This window comes from Tachypleus tridentatus, chromosome 13, assembly GCF_004210375.1.
Source record: "Tachypleus tridentatus isolate NWPU-2018 chromosome 13, ASM421037v1, whole genome shotgun sequence".
Taxonomy (NCBI): Eukaryota; Metazoa; Arthropoda; class Merostomata; order Xiphosura; family Limulidae; genus Tachypleus; species Tachypleus tridentatus.
Genome location: NC_134837.1, coordinates 67445931 through 67465138, shown reverse-complemented (window position 1 = coordinate 67465138; position 19208 = coordinate 67445931). Strand labels below are relative to the sequence as shown.

The 19208-nt window shown below is 36.3% G+C and overlaps 1 protein-coding gene across 7 annotated transcripts in view; it reads left to right on the top strand.

The window, feature by feature from the left end:
• LOC143236945 (uncharacterized) overlaps positions 1-19208 on the top strand; it is a 61730-nt gene that overhangs the window by 22069 nt on the left and 20453 nt on the right. For all 7 annotated transcript variants that reach the window (XR_013019818.1, XR_013019816.1, XR_013019817.1 and 4 more), the window contains exons 4-7: positions 6057-6190; positions 9480-9622; positions 15700-15796; positions 17371-17696. Coding sequence is in view for 4 of the 7 variants with exons in the window: in XM_076475658.1 (XP_076331773.1) it covers positions 6057-6190; positions 9480-9622; positions 15700-15796; positions 17371-17696 (700 nt within the window). In the remaining 3 variants the exon portion in view is untranslated. The remainder of the gene's footprint in view (positions 1-6056; positions 6191-9479; positions 9623-15699; positions 15797-17370; positions 17697-19208) is intronic.

Genomic DNA, 19208 nt, shown 5'->3' with positions numbered 1-19208 from the left:
TTAATATTGAAGGTGTTACTGCATTTTAGACTGAAGTTTAGCTTTGGTTGTTTCAGTTACTCTGTGAATATGACAGGGAAGTTCACGTTTCAGTTACTCTATCAGTATGATGGTGTGTGTGTGTGTTTTGTTATAGCAAAGCCACATCGGACTATTTGCTGAGTACACCGAGGGGAATCGAATCCTTGATTTTAGCATTTTAAATTTGTAGACTTACCGCTGTACCAGCGGGGGACGAATATTATTAGCAACTTAATTTTTTCAACACGACGTTTCAAATTTCGAGTACAAAATCCAGACTACCTGCCAGACACTTTAAATAAAAACGTTAATGGCGTGACTGGAGAACTAATGACTCGATAAACTTGTACAGTTTGAACGTTGCGGGCTGCTCATTTATCTTGATGAAAGTAGGGAGAATATGGATTCAAGTTTAAGCCTAATGTACAATGAGGTTTTTAAATATTTTATTATTTAGTTTCATTTTCCTTTCCTCGTTTTCATAATTGTATCGGTGTTATGAACAGATGACCCCCAATCCAATTGCAGAATGTGTTCGATCTTCTTCTATAAACTATTTTCGAACAAAATAATTTTTTTCTGCTGTAGGTATTAGAAAGTTTGTAACTCTCCGAAATGTAATAACTCTGAATTCGTCACAGCTAAAAAAACAAATTAGTGTTTGATGCGTTAAATGTTCCAGTACGGAGATGTTTTCCATAGCAAAAATCAAACAAATGGAAAAAATCAGTTTGTTTATTTGAAATTAAGCTCAAAGCTGTGTAATAAGTTATTTGTTCTTGGCTTACCACGGCTATCAAAATCTGGTTATTATTATTATCAGCTTTAAAAGCTATCACTTTCACCGTGAGGTTCACAGAAGAATCACTATATCATAGTTACCAAATCTGAAATAATAGGAACATTTAATAAATATTTAATCCACATTATACAGTGAATAAACTTATTTTACAAGTAATATAGTCCAGAATGTGGATATGATAAAGAAACTGTATTCAAAAAACAAACTAGTCGACAGTATCATTATAGGAGTGCAGTGTAGAGTGTGGTCATATCTGTACCAGAATGTATTATTGATCTAAATACCGTTATCAAAGTGTATAATGTATCTGCGGTACAAGTTAGAGCAGAATCTATTGCTTTAATATCAAAGTGTGTTATAGATCTGTGGTGCAACCTGAAACAGAATATATTATTACTTTAATATCGAAGTGTATTATAGATGTGTTGTACAATCTGAAACAGAATATATTAATTACTTTAATATAAAAGTATAATATAGATCTGTGGTACAACGTGGAACAGAATGTATTGATTACTTTAATATCAAAGTGTATTATAGGTCTGTGGTAGAACCTGACACAAAATATATTGATTATTTTAATATCAAAGTGTATTATGGAGCTCTGGTACTGTTTTTTTATAGAATATATTGTTGATCTTAGTTTAAGATATGTATTACTTAAAACATTTAGTTCCGACAGACATTACTATGAATGTTCTGAGTAATTTAGTTTTTAGAACTCTACCTGAATGACCACCCATCTTGACAACTGGCCTGCAATGTATAACCTGTTGCAAGTCTTTTTCTAGATGATTCTGGTCCTCAAAATTGATCAGTATTCTTTTTTCTTTTCTTTTTTCCAATACCATTAGGTTCAAAGGATATCAAATTTGAGCACATCTTTATGATTAGATTTTATAAATATGTTGTACCAGAAAGCTTCCTGTATTTTTGAGAATATTTAATATTTGTAACAGACTGTTTTACTTGGAATCATTACTTTGTCTAATTAATTTTATATTCCTTTGCTCTGATATAGCTATTTTAAAATGTACGAAATATTGAATCGTTGAGGAGTTTTACAGTTTCTTAGAGATTAAATATTTCACTTCAATGACTCTCTGTGAAAGTTCATTAAAACTAGTGTTTTCAATATACTGAATTGTTTATGATTGTTAGTACGCCTAACTGATTTTGTATTTTAGCAACAATGTTTACTGTAGCTATAACAATCGTGTTTTCAACCATCTTCTTCTTCTTCTTCATGTGTCAAATCTGCGGCAGACATTGACGACCATGGCATGCCAGATTTCTCTGTTGTCAATCATCCTTATCAACTCGATGTTGCTCATTGAGTTCTTGGTGACATAGTTATTGAGGCTGTCGATATATTTAGTTCTTTCACACCCTCTGCTTTTCCTCCCTTCTATTTCTCCACATAGCATCTGTTTCTCTATCCCATTCTTCCTACAGATGTGTCCTAGAAATTCCATTTGTCTCTTTCTTATAGTTTTCATGAGGGACCTTTTGTATCCTGCCAGTTCCATGACTTCTACATTTGTTTTTCTTTCAGTTCATGATATTTTTAGCATCCTTCTAAGGAACCACATTTCAGCAGCTTCTAATCTCTTCTCTGTATCTTTGTTCAGTGTCCAGCTCTCACAGCCATATAAGAGAACAGACCATACATATGATTTCAAGGTGTTAATTTTAGTGATATTTGTTATGTTCCTGTTTGTGAATATGGACTTCATTTTATTGAAAGTATCCTTGGACATTGCAATTCTTTTCTTTATTTCTGTGTCACTCTTTGCATTTGATGTTATAGTATATCCAAGATATTTGAAGCTTTCAGTGACACAGTGAAGTTTGAGATAGGTTATCTAAGTTGGTACATACATTATTTGAAGAATGAAACCAGTTTAATAATATTTAGTGGCTTGTACCGAGAGAAACGTTTATTATGTATTTCTTAATAAATGAATGTATAATAGTTACAGTCACGTAGTCACATAGTCGATATAATAATACATGGCAGTCACAATCACGTAGTTTCGCATTTAATAAATTAATATATGACAGTCACAATCACGTAGTTACACGTTTAATAAATTAATATATAATAGTCATAATTATCTTGTTTCACCGTTAATAAACTGATATGTGAGAGCTATAATCACGTAAGTGGCATTCACTATATTGATGTAATCGTTATATCCTATTAGTTTCATTATCACTGTAGTGAATGTATGTGTGTTTTCTGAAAGCAAAACCACTTCGGACTATCTTCTGAGTCCACCGAGGGGAATAGAACCCCTGATTTTAAGCGTTGTAAATCCGGAGACTTACCGCTGTACCAGTGGGGGGGCCCATTGGAGTGGTATAATTAAAGGGTAGTATATAGACCGAGGGAGAAATGGCTGCCATATTCTATCTGTTACTTTTAAGTGGTTACCAGTAACTGCTAAAGTTGAGTTACAGCCTCATCGGAGAATTTAATGTTATTATTAAATGTTTTAGAACATGCGAGAGTTCCATACCATTGAACAGTGTTGCCAAGAGTGTAGAACTGGGAACTTAACTTTGTCTTTATTTGTATTTTCCCACGCTAGCCACAAAATGTGTGAACTTTTCGCAGGGGCTCTAGTATTACAGGAAAGTATTTTACGAGAAGTAGTATAAGTTAAAAATCTTAATTCTAGTGTTAACCATGGTATCATTACCCTTGAAGTTAGCTTTCTTACAGAAATATTATGTTCCTTTAAAAACTTAAATACAGGGTGAAACAGGAATTACCAGCCAATAAGAGATGAACATTAGATCATAATAAAATGTAGATACTCAATGCTTTGTACATTGTACAATCGATGCCTTTAGGGAGCCAACTTCTATATTATATATGAAGTGAAGGAGTAAAATGTAATGAATACACATAATATTAATTTCTATTACATACATTCATACAATACACTAAGTTTCAGTCACAGGAAGAAACTTCACAAGACCAATAGTGTAAACATTTGGTAAGTGTAAAATGATACAGGAATGGCAGTACCAAAAAGGATGCAAGCATGAATGATACTGCTATACATTTGTATATGTTCCCTCCTTACTGTGGGATCCTCAACATTAAGTTCCAAGAAATCAAGATTATGACCAGTGATGATTTATAATCTATTGTAACCAATTTTATAGTGTAATAACAATGCTTTAGGGTATTGCACAAGTGAAGAAAGAACCGACAAAACTAATATGATAATAACAATATATATTACCACTGAATTATAAAAACAAAACAAATGTCCACTTATCAACTTGCTTCAGTGAAAATATTTTGAAAATAGAAAGGGAAAAGTAATGAAATATGATGTGGGAATAATAAGGTACCGGAAGAAGGCTGGGTTAAATACACAAAACTGGTACGTGAAGAAGGCTGGGTTAAATACACAAAACTGGTACCTTAAGAAGGCTGGGTTAAATACACAAAACTGGTACCGGAAGAAGGCTGGGTTAAATACACAAAACTGGTACCGGAAGAAGGCTGGGTTAAATACACAAAACTGGTTCCGGAAGAAGACTGGGTTAAATACACAAAACTGGTACCGGAAGAAGGCTGGGTTAAATACACAAAACTGGTTCCGGAAGAAGACTGGATTAAATACACAAAACTGGTACCGGAAGAAGGCTGGGTTAAATACACAAAACTGGTACCGGAAGAAGGCTGGGTAAAATACACAAAACTGGTACCGGAAGAAGACTGGGTTAAATACACAAAACTGGTACCGGAAGAAGGCTGGGTTAAATACACAAAACTGGTACCGGAAGAAGGCTGGGTTAAATACACAAAACTGGTACCGGAAGAAGGCTGGGTTAAATACACAAAACCGTAAAGCTAAATAATGAATTGTAGTGGAGTATGAGTTAGTAAGTAAACTACAGAGACAAGTGGTTAAAGGTGGTGGATATTAGAATACTGCATGTGGAAAATCTTTTAAACAACACTCCACGTTGTACCTGACAAATCTATAGTCAGGTCTTTTATATCCAAAATGGAATAATTTCTGAAGTGTGTAATGGTTCCATAATTATCTCTATAAATAGACATTTCCAGCAAATTTCCTCTGATACAAAAGTGTTATTTATATAAGTATACATAGTTTTGAAAAAAACAGTTGTATAATGAGGTGCGATCATCAAAGAAAGGAAACAAACAAAAAACGAAAATAGGCTAGCGGGACTCTAACGCGTGTGTGAATGGAAGGGAGAACGTGTCGGTCGCAAACTCTTTCCACTTTGGGTAACGGACTAGGTGTGTTTTCCGGAGAGATACATTCTTTTATTTTATCCGCTCTGTAGAGGTTCAGTATATCAGGTATTTTCTTTCCAAACGAGAATATTTATTCGACTTTCTCGTACACGTCGATACTTTCTATTTAAATCTGGCGAGTGAGAAACTGCAGACTGAATACGTCATATTGCTATAGGTTACAGCACTATAACCACATGTAACAAGATTACATTCGTTGCGTAACAATATAATCACGTGACACCTTGACCTTAGAAAGTAATGACTCACAAAAATAAATATATGAAACGCTGTAGTATATTTCATACAAACTGGGTTAGCACACGTCATCATTGCATGAGAAGTACTCGGCGCACGTGGCCAAGGCTTTTCATAGAAATTGGAGAAATGTCTTCCTAACAACGTAACACTGATTTCTATATAACAGAAAATGTAATTATCGTTTCTCTCTGAAACATTTATAGATTAATATTTGAGTTATGACTTGCTATTGTTCACCATAACAGTGGAACCGTTCCTGTAATTAAGTTATACAGTGGTGGCTATTGAAAACATATATCATTGTTAACATTTTATAAGGTATTACTTTATAACACAATGTTTTTGAATATCATAAAATGATATGAAATACTGTTTACTTGTTTATAGTATATAACATTGTTAATAACTATAACATAATATTCACCATTTATAACATATAATACTGCTTCTGAATAAGAAAGGCCCACCTTTCGAAAGCGTTCAGGTAAAAAGGGCTTCTATTTCATATTTTTGACCATTTATAACATATGATATTGTTATCTTTATGGCATAATATTATTGTATTTTTAAAACATAGCATTGTTGATTTTACAACATATTATGCTGTTTATTCTTTGTCACACACAATATTGTTTGGTTTTTTTATATGGAATACAACCAATAAAGATGCTTTACTCTGAACAGGCTACCCTGAAATGATGAGATTACTGATTTACTCTGGTGCTGATCCTGAACACAGAGATATTCTGGGTCAGACTCCTCTTCACTTAGCCAGTGCTAATGGAAATTTGATTGCTGTTCGTGACTTGTGTGAAAAGGTATTGTTTAGTATCGTCGTTCATACTATATTTTATAGAAGTAATTTTAACATGTCTAAAGATCTCTGTTGAAATATATTTTTATCAAAGAATATCACTTCTACCAGTTTCTAGTCAGGCTGCAACCCTGTGTAACTATTAATCAGCTACAACTTGTCAGACTACAGACTATTAGCCTCGTCTTGTTTGAAGTATTTTCATACATTCTAGTTACCAGTTCCTAACACACTGTCGTTACCAGTTCCTGACACACTGTGGTTACCAGTTCTTAATACATGCTAATCATCAGTTCCTGACACACTGTAGTTATCAATTTCTGATGCACCGTAGTTACCAGTTCTTGTTACATTATGCTAATTACCAGTTTCTGATACTGTAGTTACCAGTTCCTGACACACTGTAGTTACCAGTTCTTGATGCATGCTAATTATCAGTTCCTGACACACTGTAGTTACCAGTTCTTGATGTATGCTAATTATCAGTTCCTGACACACTGTAGTCACCAGTTTTTTGTACATAGTAATTACAAGTTTTTGGTGCATGGTAGTTATCTGTTTCTAATACAAGGTAATTACTTTTGACAATAACAGGTTCCGAATTTGAAATGTGTGTACAAAAACCTTACTAATATTAACCATTAAGATGTTAACATTGGACGAATTTGACGCGACTTGACTCTCATGTTAAAAACAGGCACTATAATCTAACTAACCCTGTGTGGTTAACAAGATAATGAAATCTTCTGTGTATAAGTAGTTCTCACTAGATTCAGAGGTTCTGTTGTTTTTTTTTTATGTTATCACTACCGTTATAAAAATTGATTCAATGTAAATGTTGTGTTAGCCTCAAAAGTTCAAAGTGGAACGCAAAAATCCGAGTTAGGCTTAAAATGCATTCATTCCCATAGAAGATTGCCTTCTTTCAGATACAGTGAATAATTTACTGTACTATATAATCTCTACGTTAAAGTATCGTTTTAAACCTGGAACTGTTTTCTGGAAGAATGGTAATTATGTCTTCTTTATTATGAAAGGCTATATCTTACAATTTAAATAATGTCATTGACATCTAATACAAATTTTGTTTCTGGATAGTATGTGTTATTTCTTAATTGCTTATGTTGTAAAAGTGCATAAAATGGCCATTATTTCCTTCAAGCTTTGCTTTTGTGACCTGGGTAATGAAATTTAGAAATTGACCTACTTTTTATGTAAAAACGGGCAAATTTGCACATTTTCATTTATATAAGGTTTGAATAAAACAACATATGAATCAAGATTTACATGTATTTATAATAAAGTTATACAAAAATGTTTAGAAGTGAGAAGGTTTTCGAGACTGCTTTCTTTCTGGCGGAGTGGGTACATGGAGCTCAGGGCAGTGTGGCACTGGGGCGATGGAAGATGGAAGGTCCGGATACATGATAGCAGATACATTCTTGCCAGCCCGATGTTTGTAAGGGTCCACTATGCAGAAGTTGCAATTGCTTGAGTGGCCAGTGGGTTCACGCTAAATTCTTGGAGTAGCGAACTTCACTGCTCCCTTTTTTCCCTCTGTACCATCCTGCAAAACAGCAACATAAAATTGTTATTATGAAGAATAAATTTATTTCATCCACAACTAATGTGTAAGAGGTTCATGCAAAATATTTTATATGTGATATTTTTATATACTATTGGAAATTTAAAAAAATAAATAAAAAGACATTTAAATTTTAAAAGGTCTAAAATTTGTATAATATAAAATCTTACTATTCAAGCAAGCAAAAATTGTCCATCTTATCTTCTAGAGTTGTTTTTTTCAGTACTAGCAGATAAAATGAGGTGCCCAGAGTTTGTCTTGATTTCCGACAGGCATGCCGAAATATGCTTTGTAGGCTTCACACATTTTAGCAGATGCTGTCACAGAGTACCTTTTCGCTCTTGTCTTGATAAATTGGCCACATACATAGCAGAATGCGTCTGGAGAATGCCTGCAGCTTCTTGATGCCATTTCTGATAAAATTAAATAGGTCTATGTGATCACTTAGGTAGCTAGAACTAAACTGAAGTGGTGAGCCCCTGTATATATATTACTATGGAAAGTTCTAGAAAATTCTAAAAGGTTCTTGAAAATTCTCATAAGTTCTAGACCATTCTAGAAAATTCTTGTAAGTTCGAGAAAATTCTGTATCAGCTACTCAGCACTGAATCTTCCTGGAATGTTCTGGAAAATGGGTAAATTTGAAAATTTCATTACCCAGGTCACAAAAGCAAAGATTGAAGAGAAAAATAGGTCTTTTCCATTCACTTTAGGTATAAGCTATTGGGAAATAACACTTTCTTCCAGGAACAAGAAAAAGTAAAAATTTTGTTACACAGTGTAATTTTAAATATCTACAGCTGAATTATAATCAAGAGTAGCTATTTTAAAATATTATCTGTATTACTACTATGAGTTACAATGAAGAGTACGGTCACAATACTATGTATTGTACAGTTATTGTACCAGTTATATAAAACCACAATACTATGTATTGTACAGTTATTGTATCAATTCTTTTAACTCAACCTGAAGAACATTAATAGAATGATAAGTTAATGTTTCCAACAATATAGGTTTAACACAGAGAATCATAACAGAGCATAAAATCTTCATACTATTTCTGTACCTTCATGTGATATTGAACCTAAAATAGGGAGAGCACTGGAGTCTGAAGTCATTTTTTCAAGTCTGTAAATTTAATCATTAGAGTTCAAAGTTCAAAGTTAGCTTATATTGTGAGATAATTAGCCTGTGGTCGTCATATCAACTCTGTAGCCTTAGACCTAATGCATTCAAATGTCATTTTACTGATTCTATAAACTTTCCATGGTGAGATGTAATATAATGATTATTTCTCTGTAAGTCTACAAATCTGTATTATAATATTTTAAAGTCAACATTTCATCTCCGTAAGTTTACCACAGTGTGTTCTGTTGGGGTCCAGAGTAATCATTTTGTATCAATAAATTTCCCAAAGTGTTAGTGATGTCGAGAAAACCCACTTGTAGAGAAATATATATGCAAAAACGGTTCGTTTGGGTTGAGAAAATATTTTACGTAGAAGAGCGAACAACGTTTCGACCTTCTTTGGTCATCGTGAACCTAGTCATGGAAGGTTAGAGTAGAGTAGGAATGCATGCAGTTTGTTACATTTTTCTCCAGAGGATTGTTTATCTTGTACATTATTTAACGTTTTATTCAAGTCAGTTCCATGTGCTTTGAGATATAGGCCAAACAGTTACTCTTTAATTTTGTACTATCTTAGGACCGTGTGGAGATAGATCCGTTGGATGACCATAAAAGGAAACCGCTAGACATAGCTCAAGCCAGACGACATACAGCAGTAGTGAAATACCTTGAACGTGAACTTCAGAAGAGACAAAGTCTGCTGCCCCGTATAGATATTTGGTAAATAGTTTACAATAACGTACAAGTTCTGTGCACTCTGTGACAAACGCTCAGTAGTAATGTGTACTTAGATTTTTACAGTTATATCTCTTTGGATCAGTTTTTAGATAAACGTGAATAATTTATTTTATATTTTGTATTTCAACAATTTCGGTCAGAGTGAATGTATAAAGTGAAGCAAATGAAATCGAAATCTTGCGTTCTGAATTTTGTATTATTGTAGGTAATTTAGTAAACACAACAAGATAATATTTGAACTACTGCATAGAATGAGCATTTATGTTGTCTCCAATAACGTTTGTCTTTACTTAAAGAATCGAGTAGAATGTACATTAAGTCTTGTTTCCAAGTATGTTTTTCTGATTGTTTCAAGAATTCAGTTGAATGGACATTGTATTTCGTGTCCAAAAATATTGGACAGTGTAAAATGGATATTAAATTTAGCCTCCAGGAATGTTTGTCAGAATGTTCCAAGAGTTGAGCAGAATAAACATAAATCCTTTCTCTAAGAACGTTTGTCTTTGCTTAAAGAACTTAGTTGAATAAACATTAAATCTTGTGTCCAGGAAAATTTGACTGAGTGTGAAAGAACTGAGTAGAATGGACTGTAAAATTTGTCTCATTATTTTTATTAAAGAACTGAATAGATCAGATTCCTGTTTTTCATGAGAGGGTTTAATAAATATTGTGTTAAAATAATAGATTTTAATCATGGTTCTCTAAATATTTTGATGATTTAAAACTTTTTAATAAATGGTTATGTTGGGTATTTGGTGTTAAGGAAAATGCTGCTCTATTGGTAATTTTTTTCCCATTTAAGGGATTGAACACTAAATGTTCACTTGTAAGCTATTAAATTCACCATGGCGTTATTTGGGGGATTATTACTACACATTTTTTGATAATTTAATACATGATAACTCTAAGAAACAATACTTAAACCTCTTTTTTTTCATATATTTCCACTTATTAACCTCTTTTAACTCACCTAAACACCTTATTCCTCTAAAAAAGTAAAGAGTGCCTTCCTACACCTTGTTCTCAGCTGTGCCTCTTTAACTGAATGAACGACTTTATTTAAATCAAAAGATATAGTTTTCGTTCTATACACGTCTGAAATATTTCCTTTTTCATATTTTGGTTTGAGCCTAGCGTGCTGGACTGTGTTTTCTTCGTTTCCCTTTCCTTCCCACAATAAAACAAAGGTATCTACACTCTGGGGTCGTGGTTATATTATATGAGTAGTTCAATTCCACTAGAACATACTAGGAGTTATCACTGGGTGCTGTTAACTGGCTGTATTACCTTTAGTCTATTATGGGTGCTGTTGACTGGCTGTTTTACCTCTAGTCTATCATGGATGCTGTTGATTGGCTGTATTATCTTTAGTCTATCATGGATGCTGTTGACTGACTGTGTTTCGTCTAGTCTAAAAAAACATTGACAGATCGTCTGTTCTGAAAAGGTATGGCCTACTGAGGAAGGAAAACTCATTCCCAGGTGGGATGCTGTGGTAAGTTTCGAAGCATACAGTAGAGACGTGTAGAGGTGGTTCATGAGAATCTGTGTATAAACTTTGGACTGGGGAACTGTGGAAAGCCCCAGTGCAGAGCCAACGCCCCTGATGATGAAAAGGGTCCAGCATTTTCAAAGCCCAGATCCTGGCAGATACAGACCAGAGATCCATAGTCAAGTTTCTCGTTCGAATAAGAGCACGACATATCTTTAGCATAGAACATCGATCTGCTCCCGAAGTGGTGGAAGAGAGGACACGGAGGATGTTCAGTGCACTTGTACAGTTGACCCGTAGCTGCTTGATATGTGGTATAAAGGTCAGCTTATGGTCAAAGATAAGCCCCAATAACTTTGTTTCAGGGATCACAGGAAGCACAACTTCACTGACACGGAGTTCAGGATCGGGGTGAATACCCCATTGGCGGCAAAAGTACATAAAAACGGTTTTAAAGAAAGAGAAGTTAAAATCATTTGGTGTGATCACTTCAGTAAACGATTAAGGGTAACTTGTAGCTGCTGCTCAATAGACCTCATACCCGACAATTGACATGAGATGTGGAAGTCATCAACACAAAGCCCGTTTACAACAGTGAGAGGGAGTTATTCAGTTTTGGCATTAATCTTTATACTGAAAAGTGTGACACTCAAAATGCAGCTCTGAGAGACTCCAAGCTCCTGTAGAAAAGAACGGTAAAATGTGAAACCCACATGAACTTGAAATCGCCTGCCTATTAATTTTTTTAAAAATAAAAATGGTCAAATGGCCACGTAACCCATATAAATGGAGGTCTCGCAAAATGGCATACCTCCATGTTGTATCATAAGCCTTCTCAATGTCAAAGAATCAGGTGGTCCATGGTGTATCACTGTCATCAGAACCCATATTGGATGGGTAAGAGAAGGTTGTTTGATTCGAGGAACCAGCTAAGACGAGTATTAACCACCCTCTCTAAGGTTTTACAGAGAAAGCTCGTCAAAGCAATAGGATGGTAGAGATAGGTAGGACAATAGCCTGATGTCATGCATGAGGAAGAACATTATCTTGCTAGATCTCGTTAAAAACAACCAGAAGAATAGCAAGAAAAGCGGAAGATAGATGGCGCCGTATCTCGTGGTGTATATCATCAGGTCCGACTTATATACTGCCAGACTGATAATGGCAGAGCTTGAGTTCCATCAGTGTAAAGGGGCGGTTATAGTCACATAGACGATCAGCCCAAAAGGGAAGAGGTGATCGCTCTGCCCGAGTCTTGATGGCTAAGAAGGTGGAAGATGAAGCAGAAGTGCTAGATACCCAGTGAAAGCTTTTGCCAAGAGTACTGACGATGCTCCGAGCATCAGCAACTTCCTGGCCACATGAGAGGAAAAATAAATCGAGACAAAATTATACTGCCAACTGACCTTCCGAATCTTGTCCTTTTTTGACTTTGGAACTAGTGGTAGAAGAGATGCTGTTTCTTAATTTAATCCAATATTCCTTTTGGCTTTGACTTCTTACATGCTGAACATGAGCACGGGCCTACTGAATACGGTTTAAGAGTGTGGGATACGTACAACAGGTATCCCAAGCCCATTTTTAAGCCTTTGGTGCCATGTAGCAGGCAGAATTTCACCACTGACAAGGATATCGTGGAAACGTGTCAAAGATTTAGGAGTAGCTGCCTAGATAATAAAGTCAACCACTGCTGCCACACAGTTGTCTATCGATGGCATGATCAAGTTCCGTGAGAGCAGTGAAAGAGGGCCAGTTGGCTTGATCCAGCTTCCACAGGTGAACGCGGGTTAGTTACCAACGACCACGGCCAGTCTCTATCAAAATGATAGGAAAATTACCACTGCCTTGTGGGTTACTGTCAACCCTCCATAAAAAGAGGTAGAATAGTGAAGGGGAGCAGACTGAGTGAACAGTAGCAGTAAACGATTATCTGAGCGATCCCTTCCATCAATATCAGGACCTACCAGAGAGGATTACGTCCATTAAAGACCTCCAGGATTAAAAAGGGAGACGGCAACTGTTAAATGAGAGTATCAAGGTCTGATTGATCATAAGTCTTTCCAGGAGAGAAAAACAGCTATAGTTTGGTTTGGCTTGAATTTCGCGCAAAGCTACAAGAGAGCTATCTGCGCCAGCTATCCCTAATATAGCAGTGAAAGACTAGAGGGAAGGAAGCTAGTCATCACCACCCACCACCAACTCTTGGGCTATTCTTTTACTAATGAATAGGGGGATTGACCGTCACATTTTAACGCCCCACGGCTGAAAGGGCGAGCATGTTTGGTACGACTGGGATTCGAATACGCAACCTTCGGATTACGAGTCGAGCACCTTAACCACCTGACCATGCAGGGCCAGCAGTGATGGTACGACCCGAGGAAACACATGCGGCTGCAGTCTCCAAGGGTGTGTCGAGTGGCAAAAACAGGGTGAGCACATGTTGGTCGACCGACAGTGCCATCCCTCCATGCACTCATCCATCACACAACCTGTCATTTCTGTACAAAGAAAACTGTCGAAAGGTGACTGTATCGGCAGGTTTCAGAAATGTTTCCTGTATGAAAAGACATGCAGGTTTGTAAGAATCAATCAGTGCTTTTATGTCATCCAGATTAGAACGTAAACCTCGGCAGTTCCATTGTATCAAAGTAGTCATTTTTATTTACGTGTAGGCGAATTGAGAGAAGAGCCTTTCTGTTTTTGACCACGTCCTTTTTCTTTATTTTCTTTATTCAAGGGAGGTCTAGCGACCTCCATGAATCCTGCCCTTGGTCGATTTGGCAGGTGTCTTTTGTTGGAAGAAGATTCCAGCGACTGTGGGTATGAATCAATGATTGTTTTGCATCTTGGGGCCGGAGAAGAAGATGTACCCGAGGAAATGCCTGTAACCTGAACCATAGGATGTGGATCTTGGGGTTTGCTGGGATGAATGGTCGGGACAGAGATGGGTATTGATATTGATTCATCAACTTTATTAACCGTGGAGGTCAAACGAATTTTCATATGGTTTGAGAACGATGCTTTCGAATGTAGAGAGAGATCTGTTTGCACTCCCACTATAGCAGTGGAACGAAATATTGCAGGATACGTTCGAGGTGAAGTGCTGGACAGTAACTTTCGACCCTCAGGGTGAGAAATGTTTTTAATCGTTTTTAAACGCTGTACCTATTTTTCTTCCACCCACTTAGGGCAAGAACGAAAGTAGGATAAGTGAGACCATTACAGTTAACACAATGAGGGTCTGTTTCTCACTCATAGGCAACGTGGCCCTTGCCACTGCAACGAGCACGTGTCAAAGAACCACGATATGATGTCTTCGAGTGATCAAATTGCTGACATTGGAAACATCTGAGAGGGTTTGGAATGTATGGCAGTACCTTGCAATTAAGATAACCCGCCTTGATGGTAGCAAGTGGATGCAATGATGTAAATGTTAAAATGAGGACATTGGTCGGTATTATAATTCCATCTTTGCGAGTGGAGATATGCCTCACTGGAGAAACTCCTTGGTTGGAGATACCACCCAGGATCTCTGGCTTGTGGATGTTCTTCAAAACCCTCTCAACAATAACTCCTCGTGACGAATTTAAAGTAGCGTGGAAAGTAACGTCAATGGGTATATCCTCAATTGCCTTCGAATGCGTTTAGGAGAGGATATTTCCACCAGTATGTCACCAGAGCGAAGCTTTTTGACTGACTTGTCAGAGTCAGCAAGCCCGATATTTGCTCTAAAGATTTGTCTGAAAGAGAATGTAGTACAATAAAATGTGATACAGGTGTTACAGATGTTGAAAATTGCTCTTCAGGATCTGCAATACGTGGTCGTTTACCTATGGACTATTTTTTTACTATTTTATTTAAATTTTTATTTGAGGAATCCATAATAAAGAAAGAATATTTTGGTGCCCACTGACCCAACCCACCATGGAGTTCTACGAGGGGACGCACTACAATGCCAAACAAGGACACTGCAGCAACGCCAGGGTTTCGTGAGCACTACACCCAAACACCAGCATCAGATACAATGTCCATAACATCCATTGAGAACATCCAACACTGGTGCTTGGTTGACCCTAGCCTAAATTGACCAGCCAATTCACCGTGGGGCTTCCCGTCTACAGGAATTCAAGGCCAAAGTGGTGGGTTATGGTTGAACCCCTCAACCAACAGGATCCTCTTCTCCCCTTCACGGGTCGTCACGCACGGCTTACACGTGGGTGGATGTTTAGATCCCAGAGGAGGTAAACTGAAAGAACAGAACCTTCTCTGGGAGGTCTCCTCACCACATACAAGAAACTTTCACCGAAGGGTGACAGTTTGGTTTAAGTGGGCTAATATTATATTAAAGTAATTGTATTTGGTTTAAGTGGTCAACACTATATATGAAATTAACTATATTTGGTTTAAGTAGTATATACTGTATATAAATAGTGTATTCGATGTAATTTGTTATGAAGGTCAAGAAATTTTGCGTTTCGAATCAATAACTTAAGTAAAAGTTTCTTGAAAATGCCACCACTGCAGTTAGACGATTTATTTCTTTAACTCTTGATCCATTTTGTTTCAGGCAAATTGTCTTTGGACCCGCAGGTAACAGTAAAGGGCCTCTTCTCTTCTTCCTGTGTAGTGTCTTCCTGTGGGGTTATCCAATGTACCTCTTTCGGGTAAAAACCGTATCCTTACAATATATGTTTTAAACGTTCATTAATGATACTTTACAAGAACATGGACAACGTGTTTAGCTTACAGTTAAGTTACCTTCAAGTCTAACAGTGTAATGTAGATATATTACTAGGGAATTATTTGATCACTTTTCTGTGAGGACACATTTTCACATTTAAGGGATTTCGTCAAAAGACAAAAAAATCTGTCGAAGAAGATGAAGAATGCTCTTCATGGAAGCGGAAAAGTTACAAACCAGGGTATTTTGGAAAAGAAGAGGCTGTACAAACACAGTCTGGTCCCCAGACACACCAGTGCAATACGAAGACGAAAAGGAAAAAGTCACACATGTCGTTTTGTATCAGATCGAATGTATGAAAGAGGAGTTTCAAGTTGAGAGAAAGAAAGAAATCATCTCTACTGGAGTTACAACGACCTCTGTTTGCTAACTTTGTTGAATACCTTTCTCTCGATCCTTGGAAGGGATTTGTTACAATGTTAGTTGGGAAATCGTGTAAATCAACAGAAGCCAATCGCCAACTCTTGGGCTACTCTAATTGTATAAGGGGACTTGACTGTCACTCTTATGACGAAGTGGTATTTTGCAGCAACCTGAAGCATACCATGAACCTTTAGATACATAATCCGGCACACTGATCACTACTCCACTCTAGAAAGTAGTTACAAAAGTGACAGTTGGCGTGGCTCTTATGAAGTTTGGCTAACCTTCTAGGTCACACTAGAAAAGTAGTTCCGAGGGTTGAATTGGGCGCGGTTCTTATGAAATGTGGTTCACTGTCTAGGCAATACTAAGAAGTAGTTCCGAGGGTAAAATCAGATGCGGTTATTAAAAAGTGTGGTTAAGCCTCCATATTCTCATCAGTTTCTGAATTTGGTAAGATGTTTATCGAAATATGAAAGTGTAAGGAAACATGATTGTGATAAATAACTTCTAAGACTTAGTTAAAGGTTATGAATAGGTGTAATTATACTATTAGTAGATGCAACTATATCATTTGTGATATAAAGTTAAGTACCATGAAATTATCATTAAAGTTTTTATGTAAATTAATTGCTACGACTTTTTAGTATATTTTCAGTCTGTTAACTAAAACTGAAATATTTACGTAAAGTACACTTGCAATAGTTCTAGTGTGATCCACGAAAATATGAAACTTAACAAAGTGTACAGTAACAAAATACATGTTGGAAACCCTAGTTTCACGTGACTCGTCACTTAGAACAAACACTTGTTTTATATGACTGACTACTTAGACCAAACTCTTGTCTCCCGTGACTGGTCACTTATAACAAGCACACTCTTCATATGAAAGGCCACTTAGAATGAACATTCATATGACTGATCACATAGAGTAAACACTTGCTCATATAACTGGTCACTTAGACGAACATGGCTTCATGACTAGTCTCTTAGAACGAATGCACGGCAGAATAGAAGACATTGAAAGAGTTTGACTGAAATATGTCAAAGATAAAAACTAACTTCAATACCAGACTGTAATTACAGTTTTCTCAAATACGGATGGAAATAAAGGACTTATTTGTCTTTTTTCAGTGTGTCCCTCTAACTTGGGATGACCATCCCAATATTCATACCTTTTTTTTAACAACAAATGCCGCTATGTGGGCAAGCCTGATAGCAGCCCACAGTCTCGATCCCGGGTACCTACCACGAAACACTAAAGAGTATCACCAAACAATACGCCAGATAACAAACTTAAAAAAATGGCGTCAAGATCGCAGTCCAGTTTTTCGTTTGTGCCACACTTGCCGAACTGTTCGTCCACTGAGGGCTAAACATTGCCGCGTCTGTAACCGGTGTATCCTGCATTTTGACCACCATTGTCCATACATTTACAACTGCGTGGGGCTTTATAATCGGTAAGTGTTGCTTACGTTTACTTTAGAATGAATTTGTTGCGTGTTGTTTTTAAAAACTTTATTTTTAGGGTTAAAGTGCATTAATATTGATAAAATATGGAGACTTGGTTTTGATAGAAGTAAAGTCACTTGATGTTGTTAGGGTAAAGCCACTTGTTGTTGTTAAAGTAACGTAAATTGACGTTGTTGGGGTAAAGACTTGATTTTGATAAGTGACTTGATATTGTTAAGGTAAAGAGACTTATGTTGTTATGGAAAAATCACCTGATGTTAATAGGGTGAAGCCACTTGATGTTCATAGGGTTAAGAGACTTGATATTGAAAGGGGTGAAAGATTTGATGTTAGTGTGAAATCACTTGAGGTTGTTGGGATAATGAAACTTGGAGATGACAGCGGTAAACTGGCTTGATGCTGTTAGGGTAAAGTCACCTGAGGCTGTTAGTGTAATGAGGCTTGGTGTTGACAGTGGTAGAGTCACTGGATGTTCTTAGGGTAAAGAGACTTGATATTGTTAGGGTAATGAGGCTTGAAGATAACAGAGGTAAAGTAACTTGATGTTGATAGGAGTAAAGTGACTTGATGTTTAAAGAGGTGAAGTAACTTGTTGTTAGGGTAAAGAGGCTTGGTGTTGACAGTGGTAAAGTGACTTGATGTTGTTAGAGTAAAGAATCATAATTTTGATAGGATAAAGTCACTTGGTGTGGGTATGGTTAAAGTGACTTGATATTATTAGAGAAAAGTGGCTTCATGTTGTTGGGAAAAGAGACTTGATGTTGATAGGAATAAAGTCACTTGAGTTGTTAAGGAAAAGTGACATGATGTTAATAAGAGTAAAGCCTCTTGATATTGTTAGGGTAGAGTGACTTTGTATTGATAGATTTAAAGCAACTTAATTTTTTTAGGGTGAAGTGACAATTTTCATAAGGTTAAAGTCACATGATGTTTTTAAGGTCAAGCCAGCTGATATTGTTAGGGTAAAATCACTTGGTTTTTGATAGAATGAAGCCACTTGGTGCTGTTGTGGTAAAGTCACTTGGTTTTGTAAGAGTAAAGACACTTGGTTTTGTTTTGGTAAAGTGATTTGATGTTATTAAGGTAAAGCCACTTGATGTTGTTAGGGTAATCACTTGGTGTTATTAGGGTAAAGTTACTTGGTATTGTTGAGGAAAGTCATTTGATGTTTATAAGGTAACTTCACATAATGTTAATAGATTAGAGTACCTTGGATTAGTAGGGTAAATGAACTTTTGATATTAATTTGTTTTAAAGTTTTCACATTAATTGAGACCTGTTATGTTGATAGAGCTAGTATTGATGGGGTTGGAAGACATATTATTAGTGGTGTTGAAAGACCTGGTGCTGGATGAATTGAGAAACCTAGAATCTATTATAATAATACAGTTGGTATTGCTGTTTTTGAGTGACTTGGTAGTGATTGGCTACAGACATGGTATTAGTGTAATTAATTGTTGGAGATAATGAGACCTAATGTTAGTAGGGCTGAGAGAACT